The sequence below is a fragment of the Hyaena hyaena genome, unplaced genomic scaffold, assembly GCF_003009895.1.
Source record: "Hyaena hyaena isolate Hyena2069 unplaced genomic scaffold, ASM300989v1 scaffold_55, whole genome shotgun sequence".
Taxonomy (NCBI): domain Eukaryota; kingdom Metazoa; phylum Chordata; class Mammalia; order Carnivora; family Hyaenidae; genus Hyaena; species Hyaena hyaena.
The window spans coordinates 874,835-896,171 of NW_024080687.1; the positions used below are offsets into that span (position 1 = coordinate 874,835).

General features: G+C 45.0%; 1 protein-coding gene across 7 annotated transcripts in view; it reads left to right on the top strand.

Moving 5' to 3' along the window:
- The window catches only part of ADGRF5 (adhesion G protein-coupled receptor F5), a 102,888-nt gene that overhangs the window by 42,959 nt on the left and 38,592 nt on the right, over positions 1–21,337 (top strand). For all 7 annotated transcript variants that reach the window (XM_039231147.1, XM_039231142.1, XM_039231146.1 and 4 more), the window contains exons 2-3: positions 4,776–4,901; positions 11,657–11,711. In XM_039231147.1, the coding sequence (XP_039087078.1) occupies positions 4,800–4,901; positions 11,657–11,711 (157 nt within the window). In that variant the 5' untranslated portion in view covers positions 4,776–4,799. The remainder of the gene's footprint in view (positions 1–4,775; positions 4,902–11,656; positions 11,712–21,337) is intronic.

Genomic DNA, 21,337 nt, shown 5'->3' on the forward strand with positions numbered 1-21,337 from the left:
TTTTCTTGCTGCACATGAAAGCATCACCCATCCTTCGAAGTCTGGCTACTGATCCTAATCACTCCCAAACTCGCCCAGCTTTCTGCCATCTTCAGCTCCAGGCATGTTTCTCACTTGCACGGTGCTGCTCACTTGGGAGATAGACCAACTTGGGGGTGGATCTGGCTCTGTTCATTACTAGGTGGGTGGCCTGGATGAATTCTGCAACCTCCCTGGGTCTTCATTTTCTCATCTGTGAATTAGGATAAAAATACCTACCTCACAGGGTCATTGTGAGAGGCAAACTAAGTGAGCTAACATATTTACTGCACTTAGCATGGTGCCTGGTACATTGTAGATATTTAGTACATAATGGTTTTTACATTGATGTTTTTTCAGTCTATGTTTCATGACTTTCCAATGGGACTGAGAGTTTCCTGGGGGCAAGGACCATGACTCATTTCAATTTGTGAAGGCAGAGCACAATTTGGGGGCTGCAGAAAACACTCTATTTGCCAGTGCATAAGTGTGCAACATATTTGATACTGTATGAGATGTTGAACACAATCTTAAGTAACAGCCTTAGTTATTGGATTATATCAAAAAGTGTTGGGTAGATCACTTCGGAACCCACACTTCCATTAATCCATTCATTCACTCATCACTGGCCCCTTCCTAAATGCAACCCCTCAATATTCTCTTTCTATGTAGGTTTTTTAGTAGAGAGTGCTATAGGCTGGTGATAGAAGGTACCAACGTGCAAGGAAATGTAGAAAGAGCAATAGATGGCTGAAAATATGGATCTGTAGACCTCAAACCTCCCTATGCATCAGAAACAGCTCTGGTAGATACAGAATTTCAGCTTCCACCCCCTAGAAATTCCAATTCAAGTGGTCTAGGGTGATTTTAAAACAACAAAACAACAAATGGAAAAAAAAACCTAAGAAACTCCCCAGGTGATGATTCTGATGCACAGCCTGGGGTAAGAATGACTGAAGCAGATGATGTACAAATACTCCAGGAAACTTTCATCGCTAGGCAATGCTAAGGGAGGCCATGTGTGCTGGACTAGAGTGGGGAGCAGAGCCCTGGTCACAGAGGCTGAGCAAGTATAGGCTCAGATTGTCATCCCGCCTTCCTCCTCCCCACGAGGAGCCAGGAGAGTATGTGGGCTAGGGCCCCAGAGGACAAGGGCTGAGGCTACCAGAGAGCATGAAAAGGCAGAGATGTGTAGAGCTTAGGAAATAAATCATTTCCAGAACAAATCCCACTCTTGCCCCATTTAGGTGGAGTGTGGACACACAACTTGGTGACTTTGGGGGGTAGGACCTCACAGATGTGGCTACTTCGTGAACATGCTTCTAACCTTGCAAAGGTGTGCAAGGCCATTTACTTCTCCTCCCCCTCCCCCAATAAAGTATGGGCCAGTCAGGGCTGATGAAGTGTTTCCAGGAAAGTGGGTGATTTTAAGCACTGGTGGTTCCTAAGATTTGGGAGAATAATTCACTAATGTGTTCCAGGCCAGTTTCACAGCAGCAGTTCTTGAGGCATAATCACTCTGCCAGAGAATGTCATGATAGACTGTTTCAAGGAAGCCAGACTCTCATCCTGCAAGTGCAGTGCTTCTGGGAATCCTGAGGGCTTATTCCTGGCATATGATGTCAGGGTGCTTGATTTCCCTCTCTCTGTTCTTTAACTCCACAGACAGGAAAATAGGGCCAGAGAAGGTCTGGAAGTTGCTCATCACCCCAGGGTTTGTACTGAGTATGAGATCATAATTCCCAGTTGGTTCTGAGATACAGCCAACTCATTCAGGTTGGTGAGTTTTAGTGGAGTATCCCAGACTTAGAATTGAAAAAGAGAAAGTAATTGAGAACATTGGATAATTTTCTTTCTTCTCTGCCCCTGCTTGTCTCTGTGTTTCTCGGTGGTTGTCTGCCGTTTGGTCCAAGAATATAGAATGAATATGGACCTCTCATAAATTTACAATTAAAGGGATGCTAGTGAAGATATATTGCCTTGAATGTGGGGTTCAACTTCGTGTTTTTGATTGGGTGAATTTGGACTTTTCCCCCATTAGCCAGGTTAAACAGCCTCCATAGCCTCCAATGGCTTCCTCACAGATGAACACCAGCTATGAGCTGGAGAGTTACTGAAAAATTATTGATATGGGTAAGGGAAGTTTGTCTTCAGTTATCTCCCAAAATGTAGGAATCCCAAAAGCTGAAATGATCTTCACCTGGTATCACGGTTCTGATTGGCCAGCCCCATACAATACTGGCTGTCAAACATTTTTAACATTACCTTCCCCTCAAAATGGTGGCATTCTTCTCTCAAGTGGAGAACCCACCCCTCACCCTTACTGTGTAAGCAATGGCTATGTACCTGTTCTCCTGCACTTGCACCCAGAGAACATTCCCTTCCCCACAGCGGGGTCCTTTCTACATCTCTATTGACTTGTGATTTTGTTGTCACCAAACAGGTCAACAGAGTGTTGATTTAATCAATAACTGTCTCTAGGGAGGCTGGGAGAAGATGGGGACGGTGGACGGTATTGGCCAGTGTCCTATACAAAAGGACCAGATATGACCACTTGAGGACATTATAATTCTTGCTGATTCTGACAGAAAAGCCACCACTGGGGGATGGTAAAAAGAATATGGAGTCAGCTTTCGTCCCTCTAATACCTGGGTCCCTCCCTGGCTGTCACGAGTCAAGGGAGGCTCATTAACCATTCAGTCACTGAGTCTCATCCCCTTGATTAACTGCTTCAATCCAGAACTATCTAGTGCAGAGTGCACTAAGGTGAGGCACAAGAAGGTTACCTTGCCTCCTAAATACCCAGTTCATCCCAGGAGCAGCTGTTATCACCGGGCTCAGTCCGCTCAATACCCACAAAAGCCTGTTCCCTCTGAACAAAGAATCCGTTGCTACAATTGCCCTACAGCAGATGCATCTGGTTTAGATATCTATTCTCGCAACCTAAATTGTGAAGCACTTTCCAAAAGCCATTGAGTTGCAGAATTTTAAAAATGTATTTGATTGCCAGATCTGCAAACTGGGTCACTTTTCCAGGGCCTTATGCTTCCCTCTTTTCCACTGGGGAAAAGGAAAAGGAGGCAGCCGGCAGCTGGTGATTGAAACACAATTCTCCCTGGCATGTAAGTCTTGGCCACCATCTGTGTGTTATCCTGGCCACGATCCCCTGGCACTCCCTACAATGCCTGGGCCAAGGCCTGCCCTTCCTGATGGCTGCCCTCTGGGCTCCACTAACAATCAGGGTGAAACCATGGCAGTCTGCACCCCTGCAGCGTTTCATGGCTTTTAACAAATTAAATTTTTTTTAAGTTTATTTATTTTTGAGAGACAGAGAAAGTGCAAGTGGGGGAGAAGCAGAGACAGAGGGAAGGAGAAAATTCCAGGCAGGCTCCGTGCTGTCAGCAGAGAGCCCGACATGGGTCTCAAACTCATGAACCATGAGACCATGACGTGAGCCAAAGTCAGATGCTTAACTGACTGAGCCACCCAGGTGCCACAAAACCTTTTTCATCTTATTTATTTTTAGAGAGAGAGGGAATAGAGGAGGGACAGAAAGAGGGAGAGAGAGAATCCCAAGCAGGCTGGACACTGTTATCATACAAGCCTGGCACTGGGCTTGATCCCATGAACTGTGAGTTCATGACCTGACCTGAAACCAAGAGTCAGACACTTAACTGAGCCACCAAGGTGCCCCACGGCTTTTAATCATCTGAGGCTCATGAAAGTCTGTGAGAAAATTAGAGGAGGTATAATTATCCCCATTTCATAGATGGGGAATATTGGGCTCAGTGAAAGTAAGCGACTTTACTCAAGGATATACCGTTTATGGTAATCCTGGATCTTAACACATATCTTTTGTCTCTTGGTCTAGTGCTCTTTTCATGAAAATACTTGGCTGTAAAAAAAAGTCGGTGTGGAAAGGAATCTGTACAAAGTAGTCTGTCTGGGTCCCAACACCAGAGAGGGTTGGGATTATGCAATCTGATATTCTACCTTTTAAATGCAGAGATGATGGATCTGGCCACCAAAAACTTCATCTCAATCACCAGCATTATAAAGAGGTTGCTGTCAAAAATCAATGCGTAAGATGGGACATATTATATTAACATTCTGTGCTATTCACTATAATACTATTAAAGACTATCAAATACAGATAATATTGTTATGGCTAACTCCAGGATTTTTCATACTAAGCGGTCCTCGCCTACTATTATGCATCATGAGGTCAATTTAATGGGTTGCTACCAGAATTAAAAGGAAAAATAGGGTAAGATAAGATACTATAGAATTGGAAATATCAGAGTGTGTTGTATGCAGCAAAGGTAAGTAGTGTTCTCTGAATCCTTTTGTTCATATGTTCTGGGTACTGGATCACGATGTTTAAAGAATTTCTTGCTGAGTAGTTTTTCCCTTTTTCTTGCTTTGGTCCCTCTCTTCCCCCTTTCGCCTTTCTCCTTCCTTCTCTCTCTTTCTCTCTCTGTATAGAAAAGGTACCCAATCATCTACTACCTTTGTCCTGTGTACATATCTGTGTGCAATCTTCCCCAACCCTCAACCTTCTGGACATGATCATATCCTCAGCCCCAGGTCTGGAGCATAGACTGTCCTCTGTAGTTGATACTTTCATGCTCCTTCCATCCTCCTCTCTGTTTGCAAAGATCCTTGTGTAGCGTGACGCTCGAAACAGGGTTTGCTAGTCCTTTCTATGTTTAATAAACAAATTCTTCTATCTCTAAACCGTCATATTTACATTTCAGGCAAAGCAACTCAAACGTAAAGAAATGAAATCCCCAAGGAGAATCACGCTGTGCTGCATGATTATTGTGATTTATTTTTCCCAAGCTACACCGAACTTGAATTTAGAGTCTTTTGTTCATCCCTTGGTAAGTACATCCATGTGTGCTATATTTTTCCCCATCAAATGTTTCTGATTTCCTGGGACCGTCGCAGACGGAATTTGCTTTAAAAAATGTTTTTTAGGGCCTTTGAGAAAATGTTGCAAATGCAAGGAAGGGGTGGCAAACGTAAACAGATTCAGGGTGTCTGCTGGGCTACAATTTACCATACGACATTTGTTCAAGTCAAGGGACCATCCCTCAGCCTTCCCCCTTAACTAAATGGCCACTTCTAGGCCAGAAACTCTACTTGGAAACTGACAACAATGACCAGAAGGCAGATTCTGAGGACTGGGTAGGACCCATGTTCTCAAAGCATTTATTTTACTTTATTTAATGTGAGCAATTTATTTTAATTTAATTTATCAGAGGAGAACACCTTTCAGAAGGGGTGTGTGTGTGTGTGTGTGTGTGTGTGTCACAATCACAGACTGATATAGCTGAAGGGGTCATCGATGTCATTTAAACTTTTTGCTGGCAAATCATCCAGGTTGTTTTGTTTTGTCTTTGGGATGTTAATGGGAGATTAGCTTAACTACAGAGGGTAATAAATACTCCCGTATTCCTTGTGGAGACTATTAGTTATTCTTCCTGAGGCCACTTGGTGCCCAGAGACAGGTCATGTTAGTGGTTTTGAAATCTAGGGAAACCTATGTAATGGCTTTCCCTAGCCATTTCTCTCTGTGGCTCAATTTCTTCACCTGTAGAATAATGTGAATAGTGCTGATTTCCGGATTGCTATGAGAATTAGATCAGTTAATATGCGTGAGATGCCTTAGGACAGTGCCTGACATGTCATAAAAGCTATAGTGTTGTCTACTATTACCCTTTCTCCTACTGTAATGCCATTTTTTGCTACCGATTTTTTTTATAAACATTCTAGCACTGTTTTATTCAGTCTGCCACTAGTGTTAAGAGCTTCACTGGTAACTTGCGACATTATAGAATGTCTCTTTTTGCTCTTCTTGAAATTTTTAAAATTATTTATTTATTTTTGAGAGAGACAGAGACAGTGTAAGCAGGTAAGGGGCAGAGAGAGAGAGGGAGAGAATCCCAAGCAGCCTCCGTGTTGGTCAGCACGGGGCTTGATCCCAAGAACCATGAGATCATGAGCTGAGCCAGAAATCAAGAGTCACGCACTCCACCAATTGAGCCACCCGGGCATCCCTCTCCTTGGTTCTTTTTAATTTTAATTCTTTGTCCCCTGTTTCAGCTATCAAATTTGTTTTTGTATTTGTGTTTTCCCGGTCTTTGTTCTTTGTTTCTTGTTTTGCCTTTAACGGATCACTTTGTGTTAATAGTTCTCCTATAAACAACATGTGTTTGAGGTTTTGATTGTTTATCTTTTCAGCAAAATCTGAGCAAATCTGACTTTGATGGGAGGAGTATAATTTATTCACATATAATGTCATATATAAGATGCTTGATCTCACTTTCGGGATTCTGTTTTAGGACTTGATACCCTTCCTTCCTCTTTTCTGTTTTTGTGTCTTTCATTTGACCTAGGTTTGCTGTGTCTTTTCCATTACTTCTCTCATGACTTGGGAAGTGTACCTTCTGTGCCTCTTCTCCCAAAATCCAGTGCGAGGTTCCCCTTGTGTGATCATATGCAGCAGCTTGCCCGGGTAAGCCAGAGAGAAACATTTACACTTCCTGTGAATTCACAGGGTCAGCGCCCAGCTCTAGTTACTCAGGCATGTGGACAGAAAGCCCGAGCCTGAGGTAATCTCCTCAATACAGTCACCTTGACCTCTATTCCAGAGTCTCCTGGCACTCATGGCTGCAGCTGTGCCCTCCCACTCTTCCTGGATGGTCCCCTTTGCGGTGGCCCTGACAACACCCCTCCATCTGTCTGGGGGCATTGACTGGTTAGAGGAGAAACCGGTGACTTCCCAAGGTTGCTGGTGGAGTTCAAATTCCATCTTTCTAGAGACACCCACCACCATCCCAGAGGGCCCCAGTTTTCCTCTCTAGATCTGCCTTTGAGATATAATATCTTCACACAAGCCAATGGCCGAAGACCCCCTCATTGGAGACATCCACCTGAACCTGCCTCATTAGTCTGTACTGCCCTAAGCTGCCTCCCTCTCCCATTCCCAAGGCTGGTCTTCGACCATTTTAAATGCAACATGTGCCAATGAGCTTTTTAAAAATATTGTGGCAACATACATCCCATTTACCATCTTAACCATTAAAAAAAATTTTTTTTAATGCTTATTTTTGAGAGAGAGACAGAGCACGTGTGAGGGGGGGGCGGCAGAGAGAGAAGGAGACACAGAATCTGAAACAGGCTCCAGGCTCTGAGCTGTCAGCACAGAGCCTGATGTGGGGCTCGAACTCACAAACTGCAAGACCATGACCTGAGCCAAGTCAGATACTCAACCCACTGAGCCACCCAGGGGCCCCACCTTAACCATTTTTAAGTTCGGGAGTGTTAAATAGATCCACATTGCTGTGCAACAAACCTGCAGAACTTTTACATCTTGCAAAACTGAAGATCTATCCCTGTTAAACAAGAACTTCCCATTCCCCCCTTTCCTCCTGCTCCTGAAACTGCTATTATGACTTTCTTTTTATGAGCCCCATTACTTTATGTACCTCACGTAAGTGGAGTCATCCACTGTTTGCCTTTTCGTGACTAAGTTATTTCACTTAGCATAATGTCCTAAAAATTTACCTATGTTGTAATATGCGTCAGAATTTCCTTCCTTTCTTAAGTCTGAATAATGCTCCGTTGTGCGTATACCCCACATTTTGTTTATCCGTTTGCCCATTCATGGATACTTGGGTTGCTTTTATGTCTAGGCTATTCTGAGTAATGCTGCAGTGAGCCTGTGCATGTGCAAAGGTGGGGTGACGGGCTTTCAAAGTGTGATAACGGAGCTTCTCAAACTTCAATGTGTGTAGGAACCTACCTGCACAACCGAATACAACGCAGATCTCAACTCAGGAAGTCTGGGGTGGAGCCCGGATGTTGCATTTCTGACAGGGTGACGTCATTCCTGCTCCGGGGGCGGCCTTTTGAGCCTCAAGGCAGTAGACACTCAACCTTGACATCATCGCTGAGGGTGAAGCCCAGCTCTGGCTAGCTTGGGAAATTTCATCGTTTCTTCGTCTCCTTGAACCTGTTTCCTCTACATAATAAGAGAATAAATAGTATCTCCTTCATCGGTTTGTTATGAGGGTCAGACGTTCTCAGACCAACACAGAGCTAACACTTAAGATTTGGTGATTTGTTTACTTTTACTTTGCCAGCACATATGAACCTGTGTTAGGATGCCTTTGTGAGGAGATCATTATCTAACTGGAGGCAAAGATGTTAAATTGGGGATTGCAGGTCAAGGAAAAGAGGAGTGAGTGGCAGAGCCTCGGTGAGCAGAAGAGAAATCCGGTGACCCTGGAGCCTTTGGTGACTACCTTGTTTGACATCCTGTTCCCTGGAGTTGTTTTGTTTGTTTTGTTTTGTTTTTCTGCACACAAAATGCCACCTCTTATCCTTGACTCTTATCTCCAGGCTCACTCCAGGCCACCCCTTCCCCCGCCCAAACCCACACACAATTATTTTAAAGTCATGATGTCCAAAGGTGGGTACTTCCTGGATTTGGTGACCTTGTGCCTTCTGGCTGAGACTTGGCCATCAGGAAATCTCCTTTGGATGACCATTGTCCTCTGATGCTCATCTGGGTACCTCTACCTGGACAAGCAGAAGGAGGCCCTCTGGAGGTTCTGTTTTCTTCACTGAAGTAAATACTCATCTGGGAAGATCTATGTTCCCCTAAGAGTTCTCCTCAGCACCCAGTGTTTAAGAGAAAAGGTAAGTGCTGGAGTCACAAAGGTCCCTGAACAGGAGGGACATGAGGACTCAGGAGGGCAAGGGTAGCCTCTGGTGAGACCCAAGCCAGCCTGACACATGGACACAGGCCACTGCCAGAAACTGTACAAGCAGCTGGTGTGCCTGAGAACATCACTTTCCACAATGTGAGAAACTGAGCCTCAGAATCAGTGAATGACTTTTCCAACCAGGAAGAGAAGGAGATGGTGGGAATCGCTGCTTGGCGTGACTCTAACATTTGCCTTGTCGAAATGCAGGCACCCTGACCTTGCAGCCCTTCTCTTTGTACCTTCTCAAATCTGGAAGAGCCAAGGTTATTCACCATCACCACCGCCGGGACTCCTCAAGGATTTTATTGCTTTCAGTATTTTTCCTCCATTTTCCCCAGTGACTACAGGCCTTAAAATAAAAAGTGGGTCATTCTCACAAGAGGCTGTGCATCCTCACTGGCTGGACAACAGAGGCAGTCAGTGACAGAGGTACAGAGGCAGCACTTTGCAGAGATGTCCCCATGCAGTTCCAGATAATCGCCATCAGGATGCAGGAAATGGTTAAAAAGTAGCGTTTCTCAAAAGATGGCCTCATGTCCAGAGATGTGCCCATTAAAAAGACAGTTTTTGTCACCATACCCCACACCTGCTAAACTGGGCTGAGGGAGACAAGGGAAGTGATCCTTATGGTCACAGACTGAAATGCTAGGTTCGAGGGAATCGACTGCACCTTGATTTTTTAACCTCAATTCTTTAGTCCCTCCGGGGAATGTAGAAAATGAAATCTAGACCTTGGAGAGCTTCCCAAAGGTGACTGCCAGTGATCACCTTCTCCTGGGCCAAGTCCCCCAACCACAGCCCATGAGAAGTGGACAGAGAAGGCTTCCTGGTGGCTTCCCTCTCCCTGCCCCCAGGCCCCAGAGAGGATGCAGGCAGGAATGCAGCGGAAGAAGCTTTCCTTCTGCTTGGGCACAGAGCCCAAGCAGTCCCCCTGCAAAGCTGGACAGGAACCAGCCCTATGCATTGACTTTGCTCCTTTGTGGTTCCTGCGCATTTAAGTACAGCTAAAATAAGCCCACTGCAAACAAAATAGCAATTGGGCTTCTGAAATTCCAATCGTCATGCATCATTCCTCTATTCATTTCTTCAAGAACATTTATGAACTGCCAGGCACACCGCCCCTCTGCAGATCCTCATGGATGTTAATACTGTCATCGAAAAGAAGGAAGGGATAGGAAGAGGTAACAGAGAAAGAAGGGGTGCTAGGTAAGAGAGACTAGGTCACTGAGACAGACCCACAGTTTCCCAGGGTATCTCCTGACAACATCATTCAATGCCTTCGTGGACAAGTGCAAACACTAGAGCCAGGCTAGCTGAGTTTGGGTCCTGGTTCTGCCATTTAAAGGCTGTGTGGCCTTAGGCAACTCATTTGACCTCTCTGCAACTGTGCTTTCTCATCAGGGAAATGTGAGTAATAATAGTACCTATACCTTAGATTGTCATAAGGATTAAACACCTAAGCACACATCAAGTACTTAACAGTGCCTGACGCAGGGGTGTTGGATATATTTTAGGAATTAATATTTTATAACTGCTATGAGGAGAGATAACTAGAAAAGAATGATAGATAACACAGATGGTAGAACGAGCTTTGCCTTGGGTGGTGATCCTGGATGTGTTGAGCTCATGGGAAAGGACGAACCGCAGAGGGTAGGGGTGATCTGGCTCTTCTATTGAGCCTTGAAGGGAGTTTGGATTGGCGCACATCCCAGCAAGGATGAACTAGGAAGCCCAGGTCAGGTCAAGGTGTGATTACTGGCTGCAGAATTGGCAGTGATCCCAAAAGCAAAGCCAATCAAAGGCAACTTTTAAACAACGAAGCTGCATGATGACAGGAGAGCTTTCTAGAGTGGAAGTGTCAATGTGCAGATGAAAGCGTACATGTGAATGGTGCTTCTAGGAGAGGGTGACGCTTTGGCCCAGAAGAGCACTTACCATGTCATCAAACTATTCTCAGTGCTTTACCTTTGTTAATCATTTGATCCTTATGACAACCTCACGAGATAGACTAGTTTTATTCCTATATTATAGATGAGTACCAAGGCACAGAGAGGTTAAATAACTTGCCCAAGTTCACACAGCCATTTAATAGCAGAGCTAGGATTTGAACTCAATGTCTGTAGGGCCCTTGCTCTTAACTATTATGCTATATGATATAATTCAAATTTATTAAAGGCTTACTTTGTGTCCCATGGCAGTTGATTTAATTCTTATAATGGTTCTATGAGGTCAATAGTATTATTAATCCATTTTACAGAAAAGAAGACTGAGGCTCAGAGAGGATAAGTAAGTTCCCCAGGTCACATACCTAGTAAGTGGCACAGCCATGTACCCAGGCAGTCTGTCTCCAGAACTAGCTCTCACAGCCCCTGCCGCAGAAAGCAACAATGGAAGCTTCCAGGAGAAAAGGGAACAAAGGAGGAGAAAATGACTTCTAAGCATGCACTATCTAAACAGTCCTAATGCAGCAGAACCATTAGGGTGGGGACAGGCTGAGGGCTAAGGAGAGATCGTGAGACTTGTCTAAGACTTATCACTGGTATGACTCAGGGTTCAAGTCTGAGGCAGACAGCACAAGTTAAAAACACCGTAATTTATATTTCTTGACCCGACTCAAACTACAGGAACTCGGAGAAACTTAGATATGGTGATTGGTTTCACTCCTGGGCCCAGAGACAGGTCTATCAAAAGTGCATGCCAGGCCACATTCATGCAGTTCCTGCCAACCACAGGGCACAAGGTGCTCACCGGGAATCCACAGCCCGAAGCTCAGCTCCTACACTTCAGGGCACGTGAGCAGAAAGCCAAGGAAAAGAGACGTCTCGAATCCTAACTGACAGTCTCCTACAATGTTCTTTCAGATTCTCCGTGAACATGAACTAGAGGGGAAGGAGCCACTAAGGCAAAAACGAGCAGGTATGTAAAATCTTTGCTTGGCAGTCTCTTCTAGTAAGTCCGATCAAATGGCATTTGCTATAACTTTTCAAACCCCGTGATCCATACAGTTCTGTCTCCGAGTGCATCAGGGGTCAGTTTCTAGAGACAATTACAAAAGACTGCCGCTCCCTACTCTACCTAATGACATTAAATGGATCTTAGCAACACATCACAAGCCCCTCACCTCCCCCCTCACTGCTCCTGAAATCCTGAAGAGGCTGTCCTCAGTGGCTCTCACCTCTCCTCCCACTTCCTAACCTTTCAAAAACACCCATCTGATCCTGCCATTTTCCTATGTAAAATCTTTCCTGGGCTCCCAAATGCCTTGGAGAGAAACTCCAATCACCTCCTGGAGTCTTACCGGACCCCACATGATTTTCCCACTTATTCTCCCTCTGTTTCCTTTCACATGGTCGCTGCCCACCCACCACCCTCCTTTGTTTGCCTGAGACACTCTGACCTAAGTCTCCATTCACGTGGGATCCTGCCACGTAAGGCTTTCCATGGATTCCCCAGACAGGGAGGGGCTGCTTTCCTGGGTTCCCACTGCGCTTGCCACACTCCCATAGTGCAAGATTTGTCCCGATGCTTTGTAATAATTTTACTTCCTGTCTGTCATCCCCAGTAGGCATATGAGTTCCCTTGAGCCCTCCTCATCTCTGTAGCCTGGCACTGAGCCCAGTCTCTCGGTAGATGAGTGAACAAATAAAGAGAGCGTATGTGCCTGTCGTGGCTGTGCCCTTTTGTGAGTTGAGGGTACGTTCCTATCGCCAAAAGTCTGCGGGCCTAGTATCTGTACTGACTCTGGAAAAGGTAGACCTTCTTAACCTTTAGGATTATGACTGAATCATGTCCAGGCAGGCTGTGGTTTGGTCTGTTCGGCCTTGTCATCTATAAGGGTCATAAAGCTGCCAAAGAGGGTGGGCTTTCACTGGCGCCAGGATAGGGGTGTCCGGTGGAGCCTCTCAGAGCATCAATCAGATCGAGTTCTGCCCTGTGCTTGAAATGACAATTCGGTCATATTTTACTAAGGTCTCCACATGTTCACTGGAAGGTCATACCTTCATTTTTTCTTCCTTTGCCTTTCTTTTCTTCCTTTTCTGTTTCAGCTTTGTTTTATATCCTTATAGACCCTCACTCTCCCACTCCCCTCCTTCCCTGAAGCAGTCCGAAGCACAAAGGTGACACTTTCTGTGCCTTTAAATAAGCATCAGTGCGTGTACTCCATCCCCTGAGCCCTCTTGCACCCCGGGACAAGAACAGAGCTAGAGATGGCCCCAGTCGCTATTTTGAAAGATTTTCTTTTTCAAAACCAAACTATTTGTGGGTGAGTTCCACCTCCAGGTTTCTCCCAGACTCTTGTAGGGCCCCGGCTGCCAGCTTCCTCAGGGACAGTTGGTGACCACACAGCTGTACAAGTAGCGTCTTCCTGCTCTTCCGGGCCTGGATGTTTACGACCTGTGGTGACATCGTGAGAGGTTAGCCTTTTGGAAGGTAGCCACTTCTACATCTAAGGATTTGACATTCCAAAATTTTCCAGAGGTGTTTTCATTAAAAACAATCATGATGATGATAAATTACCATAGAAAATGTTTTCCCTTTGTTATACATGATCCTCTGTGCTCTTAGACTTTTAGAGTCATTTTGGAAGGTGTTAATGACTCAACCCATCATCTGCAGAAGATGGATTGACATTGGTACTTTTACAAAATTACCAAAGTAAAAAGTGGCCATGGAAAGACTCAGGGGCTAGACCACAGAGAGCTGGAATATAAATTGCAATGGAGAACATAGTTCTCGAGGAAAAAGAAGAAAGAAACCAACAGGAGGGTGACATTCAGCAGATGCTACACCAAGGTGTCTGTGTTCTACCTGGTGTATTAGTCAAGCCATAGGATTGAGCTTTAATTTTCTGGGTGGTATCTCCTTTCATATATACATTCATCCCCCCTTCTGGGGACTTCATGCCAGAAAGGGACAAACAAAGTTTCCAGGAAAAGAGAATTCTCAAAGGGAACTTCCTTTTGGGACACTGGATCAAAGCTTTAGGGCTTGGGATAGATAGAATCATCTTTAAAAGTAGGATCTGCACTCATATTTATGCTCAGAACACTCCAAACTTCTTCCTAAGTTACTCTGATCAGTTATATATTGTCACTGGGCCTTTGATATACACACATGTACATATATATGTATGTGTATGTATATTACATATATATCACAAGCATATATCATGCAAACACAGACATATAATTGCATATAAATACATATATGAGGTTGTTGAGAAGATTAAATAATATTATGTACATATTATTTAAATGTAATTAGGGTTATCTCGGGGTCTATTTGATTTTTTAATTAAAAACAAAGATTTATTTTTAGAAATAATATTGCATTTGAAAGAGCCTGAAAATCCCTTGTACGAAGAAGTTCCCATATAACCGCTGAAGGCAGGAGAAGGGAGGCCATGACATACTAGCAGGGTTTAGGAAAATGAATTCAGAACTCTATTTGGGAAGGGGAGTCTGCACAAAAATCCAGAAGCCAGGGGCTGGAATAAGGGTGGATCTTCCATTAGAGCAGAGAGGCTGCTGGGGAGTAGAGGGAAAATAAGAATGGGACAGAACATCCAGAGTTACATCCCGATTATACCAAGAAGTGGGTTCTAGGTCAGCTGAGAGGCTGGCACAGACAAAGGGCTGATGGAAGCCATCTGAAGTGAAAATGAGCCAGATGCTATGGCTGAATGAATTAGATGAAGAAGTCAGGGCTCAGGAGACCAGCGAGGAGGCTCAGCCGTATGGACCATCACTGGCCCTGGCTCCTCGAGTGAAACAGGAAAGGAGAAAGGGGAGCACTTGTGAAAGACATTACAAGAAGCAGATCAAGAGGACTTGGAGACCAATTTGACATGAAGTGAAGGGTGATGGGGATCCATGTGACACTCCAGGAGTTCAAAGACCTAGGTGTCTAAGGGTTTCACAGGGAGAACCTGGAGTTGGAATAGATATCTTGTCTTGGAGGTTTGCCAAGAAGCTCCAAAGTTACTCTTAAGGGCAATCTTCTGAGGGGAGTGAGAGTGGAAGTTTCTTGTTGGTTAGAAGTAACACACGTGTGCTGTCTGTATCAGTGTGGAAGTTCTCTGTGCCAGGTTTCTGAGCTTCATTGGGGAATGTGCTTGGGTCCTGGTCTGAAAAGTCCTCATGGGTTCTTCTTTGGCTTCCAAAGGAATGACTGAGATATTTTTGAGAAAGGGAGACCCAGGGTGTCCCAACCCTGTGCAGGAGGTGCTTACATTTTCATACCTACCTGGTGAGGGAATTGGGTCGTCGGCTGCTGGTGTGGGAATCTCAGTCTTTCTGCAGCCCTAGCAGCCCCAGTGTGTGCTGGCCCTTTACCTGGGTCCAGGAAATGCTGGGCGTTGTCTAGACTGAGGAACAGATGTTTTGTGGTTTTATCCCTCTTAGGATAACACACGGCATTTAGTGCACTAAGCAAGGGGAGGTGGTGGCAGAGTGAGACAGCAAGGCTGAGGTGCTCTTGGCCTGGTGTCTGGGATTGGTTTTAGGGTTGACATTCCATGTGTTGAGAATGCTTTTTCTTTGAATTATTTTTTTAATTAAAATAATTTTTTTGAGAGAGAAAGAGCATGAGCATTGGAGATGAGCAAAGGGAGAGGGAGAGAGAATCTTAAACAGGCTCCCCACCACACTCAGCATAGAGCCCGACACAGGGCTCAATCTCATCATGACCTGAGCCAACATCAAGAGTCAGGTGCTTAACTGACTGAGCCACCCAGACCCTCCTCTTTTAATTTCTAATTAGTGTTGTTTGTTTGTTTAACAATCTCAAAGGTAAAACCTGATCGGAATAGCATTAGCTTTTCTTGATCTACCAGGGGGCATCCGCCTGTAATATAATCATCACATTTATTATCATTAATATTATTATTTTTACCTGCTGTTTCAGGATGGCTACTATAGGCCAGATGATTTGCTAGGGGTCTTCAGACCAACTCCTTAGCAGCAATTCTGCAGGGAAAATATTACTCCTATTTTCTAGATGGCAAAGTGTGGCTCACAGAGGTTAAATGGCCTGCCGAGGTAAGAAGGTATTCCGCCTCATCTCTCACTGGCTCCAAAGTCCATGCTCATAGTGCAGAGTTAATCTTTTTCAACCTGTGCTTCTGACTGTTGCCCATGAGATTCCATTCCATGATTATTGGAGCAGCTTCATAGGGTAAGGAGTAGACAGAACTGTCTTCATCTTAGTAGGAAAAGAGCTTTATATGACAGACTTGGGTATGTGATGAACTGGTAGAAATGATTCTTTTCTCCAGACTTTACAGCCCAGCATTCAATTACCTGCTCTGATGCCCACCCTCTCTTCCATCCACACCTGCCAGTGAGCCACAGCCCGGGGTTCTGGTGGTGTTCCCTGGTGTGAACAAACCTTTCTAAAATCTAAAGGGAAAACGGGATCCTTTGACTATCTGCTGACAATGGTACAATCAGATACAGATGATGTAGCCAAATTGCTACCCACTAGAACATAGTAAGAAACAAGCAGAAAGAGAGGCGTCTGTTAATATTTACCTGCTCCAGGGTGAGAAACAACGGAGCTAAGTCTTCAGTGATAACAAAGTGTTGTCCCTTTTGGTCAAGAGAAAGATCCCATCAACCTCATTTCTCTTGGGAGATTAATTTAGACAGACTCAGTCTCCAACTTCTGAGAAGCCATAATTCCCATTAGGGTTGCCAGGCAAAAATAATATTGTTTGCTTAAACAGCTGTGATTAAGACCCAGAACTACTTCTCGCACTTTGTGGCCAACTTTCCAGAAATGTCTCTTTAAGATAAGTGCTGTGTGGCGGGCAGCGGTTGATGGGAAAGGAGAAGGGAAATCCTGGCTGGGTTGTGCCTCAGGCCTCCATCTGTGACACAAATAACACCTAGAATGTTCTACCTTCCACTTGGGGCAACGGTGAGTCAGAAGAGTTCAGCCAAATAACAGGAGGCCACAGGAGCCCAAGAAAAAGCAAACACATTAAACTCTGGAATCAGATGGCCCAGAGACAGCAGAGGAGAACACAGGGCCTCTAAAGGACTCACTCACACAGAGGCGGGGAAACCATCCTCTGTTCTTCCTGAGCCCCTTTATAGCGTGGGGCAGATCAAGAACATCACTCTCGCCAGCTCCAAAGTCCTCAGATTTGAGAGAGGCGGAGGCAAGCAGGAGTTGGCATTTCCGTACCAAACTGTGGGTCTGCCTGAGGGCTGTGAGCACAGTGAGCCTCTGGTTCCAGCCACTGGTGGGTCATGCTGAGACCTGCACATCTGAGCTACTTTCGTTAAAGTCAGACACTCACCCAGGGCCATACAGGGTCAGGAGGCCCAACAGCAGCTCTGGTTTCTTGCCTCTGGGGCCGTGACACGGCTGGAGGACCCAGACCCGGAGGGCATCTCCTTGCTGTTCCTCAGGCAGGCCATGGAAATCACTCTCAAGACATTGGCCTTGATCTTCTCTTCCTGGGGTAATAGGCCCCGAATATGCACACGGCAGTCTCCTCATTTCACTTGCATCTTTGCTCCACGTTTACTGCTTTAGAAAGGTCTTTTCTAACCAGTCTGCAAAAAAATACCACTGCACCCTCGCCCTGCCTGCCACTCTGTTTTTTCACCCTGCTTTAGTTTCTCCATGCCCTTCGCAACCACCTGACACTGACATTTCAGCCTACTTTTACCTCCCGTGTGAGTGTAAAAGATCCGGGGAAGTAGGTAGAGCTTTGCCTCTTTTATTTACGCCATGTAACCAGCACCTGGCCTAACAGCTGGGAAGTAGGCACTCAGTCAATAGTAAAGTTGTTTATGGGGCGCCTGGGTGGCTTAGTCGCTTAAGCGTCCGACTTTCGCTTAGGTCATGATCTCGCGGTTCGTGGGTTCGAGCCCCGCGTCGGGCTCTGTGCTGACTGCCAGCTCAGAGCCTGGAGCCTGTTTCAGAGTCTGTGTCTCCCTCTCTCTCTGACCCTCCCCGTTCATGCTGTCTCTCTTTTTCTCTCTCTCTCCTAGAAATAAATAAAACATTAAAAAAAATAGTAAAGTTGTTTATGAATCAATAGGTCAATAAACTAGGGCACAAATGACTAAACCTAGCTAGGCTTAAGATCAAAATCCATGAGTGCCAATGAGGGGTCACGATGGATTTTTCCTCAGTGTAGATTTCTAAGATATTTATAATGCTGAAACAAATAGAACAAAGTTTTAGATAATTCTTCCATTTATTATTAATAATTTTGCCCTTGAAAACACTTCTATTTTGAAATTGACTTTGAGAATTGCACACTAGTTCTAAAGACACAATAATAGTGTCATATTTGTCTTTTGTAGTACATTAGGCTTTACAAAGTGGTCACTTTGATTATCTTCTTCCATTGGTGTTGTGGCAGTGAATGGTTAAAAGGAAAGGGACTTGGGGTCCCTGGCTGGCTCAGTCAGTTAACCATCAGACTTCAGTTCGGGTCATGATCTCGAGGTCCATGGGTTTGAGCCCCGCGTCGGGCTCTGTGCTGACAGCTCAGAGCCTGGGGCCTGCTTCAGATTCTGTGTCTCCCTCTCCCTCTGCCCCTCCCCAGCTTGCACTCGGTCTCTCTCCCTCTCAAAAATAAATAAACATACAAAAAAATTCTTAAGATAAAACTGAGGCTTGATGGGTTAAAGCCACATAAATAGCAAATGTTAAAGCTAGGATTTGAGGGGCACCTGGGTGGCTTAGTCTGTTGAATGTCTGACTTTGGCTCAGGTCATGATCTCACAGTTTGTGAGTTTGAGCCCCACATCAGGCTCTCTGCTGTTAGCGTGCAGCCTGCTTCAGATCCTCTGTCTCTCTCCCCCTCCCACTCAAGCTCACTCTCTCTCTCAAAAATTAATAAAACATTTAAGAAAGAAAGAAAATGGACTTTGGAGTCAAGAAAATGTGGTTTCAAATCCCAGCTTTTTAAAATTTTTTGTTTTTTAATGTTTTTATTCATATTTTGAGAGATGGAGACAGAGCACAAGTGGGGGAGGCAGAAAGGGAAGAAGATACAGAATCTGAAGCAGACTCCAGGCTCTGAGCTGTTAGCACAGAGCCCGATGCAGGGCTTGAACTGACAAACCTCAAGATCATGACCTGAGCTGAAGTTGGCTGCTTAACCAACTGAGCCACCCAGGCGCTCCTCAAATCCCAGCTTTAACATTTGCTATTTATCTGGCTTTAACCCAGCAAGCCTCAGTTTTATCTTCTGCAAAATGGGTATATACATACTCTCCCTCATGACCCCAGAACCTACTGGGCAATGAATAAATGGCAGCTGCTATTATTTTGTTACTTTTATTATGATCACTTTTGATCCATCTGGTGTGACTGAGGAAAGACATGAACAAATAAGCTTGGTCACCACCTGCCTGTCTCCACAGGACCAGAAGCAGGAGGTGTCTGAAAACTACAGCAACAAACAAAGCAAAAGCAAAAACAAAACAAAGACAGACAAACAATAAAACACACATACATGCAAAAAAAACCAAGTTTAGGCACTAATATTGGCTCTCCAGGGTTACCATCTTGGTTTCCTCATTTGGATTAGAGCATTAAATCCCAAACCTGCCTGACCCAGAATCACCAGTGGGAATTGGGGAAGGGGAGGGGAGGGGAGGGGAGGGGAGGGAAGGGAAGGGGAGGGAAGGGAAGGGGAGGGGAGGGAAGGGAAGGGGAGGGGAGGGAAGGGAAGGGAAGGGAAGGGAAGGGGAGGGAGGAAGGGAGGAGCACACGGCTGGACTGCGGGCGCGGGACACGGACAGGCCANAGGGAAGGGAAGGGAAGGGAAGGGAAGGGAAGGGAAGGGAAGGGAAGGGAAGGGAAGGGAAGATACACACATAAATTTCTGGACTCATCCATGAAGATTTTACTTTGGCTCACCTAGGTTAAGACTCCAAAGTATCCCTGTGTATTGAATTCCCTAGGTATACATAATCATCAGTCAAGTGCTGACCGCTGGAATAGACGACTTCCAAGGGCAAGCCCCTAGCCTTTTTGAGTTACTATTGGGTTGTCGAGCCTGTTTTGAAGAACAACTTATTTCCATGCTGACGGCATTTCCTTCTCTAGTAGAGGTTCCCCCCCTCCCATTTTTATCAGTCTCTAGGGAGAAGTAGCACTCAGGTAGAAGGCTATTCTGAAACTCCTTTAGAAGTTGTTGAAAAACATAAAATGTAGATGAGGGGAGAGCATCTTAGAGGCTGGTACTTTAATAACAGTTGCACAAATCCCATGGAAGAATAAAGCCATAGGAACTTTCCTCTTCGTATTTTAAGCTTTTGGCTCAGTTCCTTGTAAGATCTCACTCGAAGGACCGCCTTGGTTTCAGTGGGGAATGATGACATCGATGAATCACCATGTGCTTTCCAGGCATTCGCTGGGTCTGCAACTGTGTCTGGAAAGGGCACGGAGAGGTGGGCTCAGGGATGAGCAGGAGGAACGGCACTCAGACAGGCACTGGTGTTATGCTGGGGTCAGACTCCAGGATGCAACAACCCAGATGAGGAAGTGGGGGATGTGGGATTGTTATCGACTTTACTCTGCTAAAAAGTCCTACCGTCTAGGACATCCTGTTTACATTCATGGGAGGAGATAGACTGCCTACAGGCAAAGAATCCTGGAGCTAGGAATCCGCTGGAGGCTATAAACATTTCTGCAGCACCTTTCAGGAAAAAGAATATGCATTAAGGCAGACCTTAAACATATTATGCGGCCGCCCCCCTCGCCAATACTCCCTGCGGGCAGCATACCACGTCTAGAGTTAGGCTCACACAAATTAAGATCAGTAATTCTTCCAGGAAGCCTGTTTTCATCACAGAAGCATCAGAGAATCAGAAAGACAACAGGAAATTTTAGGCATCGCTGTGGTATCACAAGGGCCTGGGATTCTGCATCGGGTTTTAAAAGTCCTTTTGCTCTACTTGTATATACATTTTTATAAGGAGGAAATATACCTTAAGATGATTCCTTAATTTTGAGAAAATTGACAAATATGTTTGTCACAGTTTGAGTCAATTACAGCAAGTTGCAGGCCCGATGTCAAAATGAAATAAATCTCAACAAGGCTGATGAGTAAAACCAAACTTCTTATTTATTTGTTTGTTTTTCTTCCAAGGATTTGTTTAAATTCATAGATTCTTTTTCTAAAATTTTTTTAATGTTTTATTTATTTCTGAGAGAGAGAGAGACACAGTGTGACCATGGGAGGGTCAGAGAGAGAGGGAGACACAGAATCTGAAGCAGGCTCCAGGCTCTGAGCTGGCTGTCAGCAGAGAGCCCGATGCGGGGCTCAAACCCATGAACCGTGAGATCGTGGCCTGAGCCGAAGTCAGACACTTAACCGACTGAGCCACCCAGACGCCCCAGTTTTATTTAAATTCAAATTAAATAAAATTAATAAAATTAAGTACACTACATGTAGTGTAGTGTTAGTTTTAGTAGTAGAATTTAGTGAGGGATTTTAAAATCAACCTTCTAAGGCATGGTTTGTAACTATCAGTTTACAAATATTACAGCTTTCAGCAATAAAAACT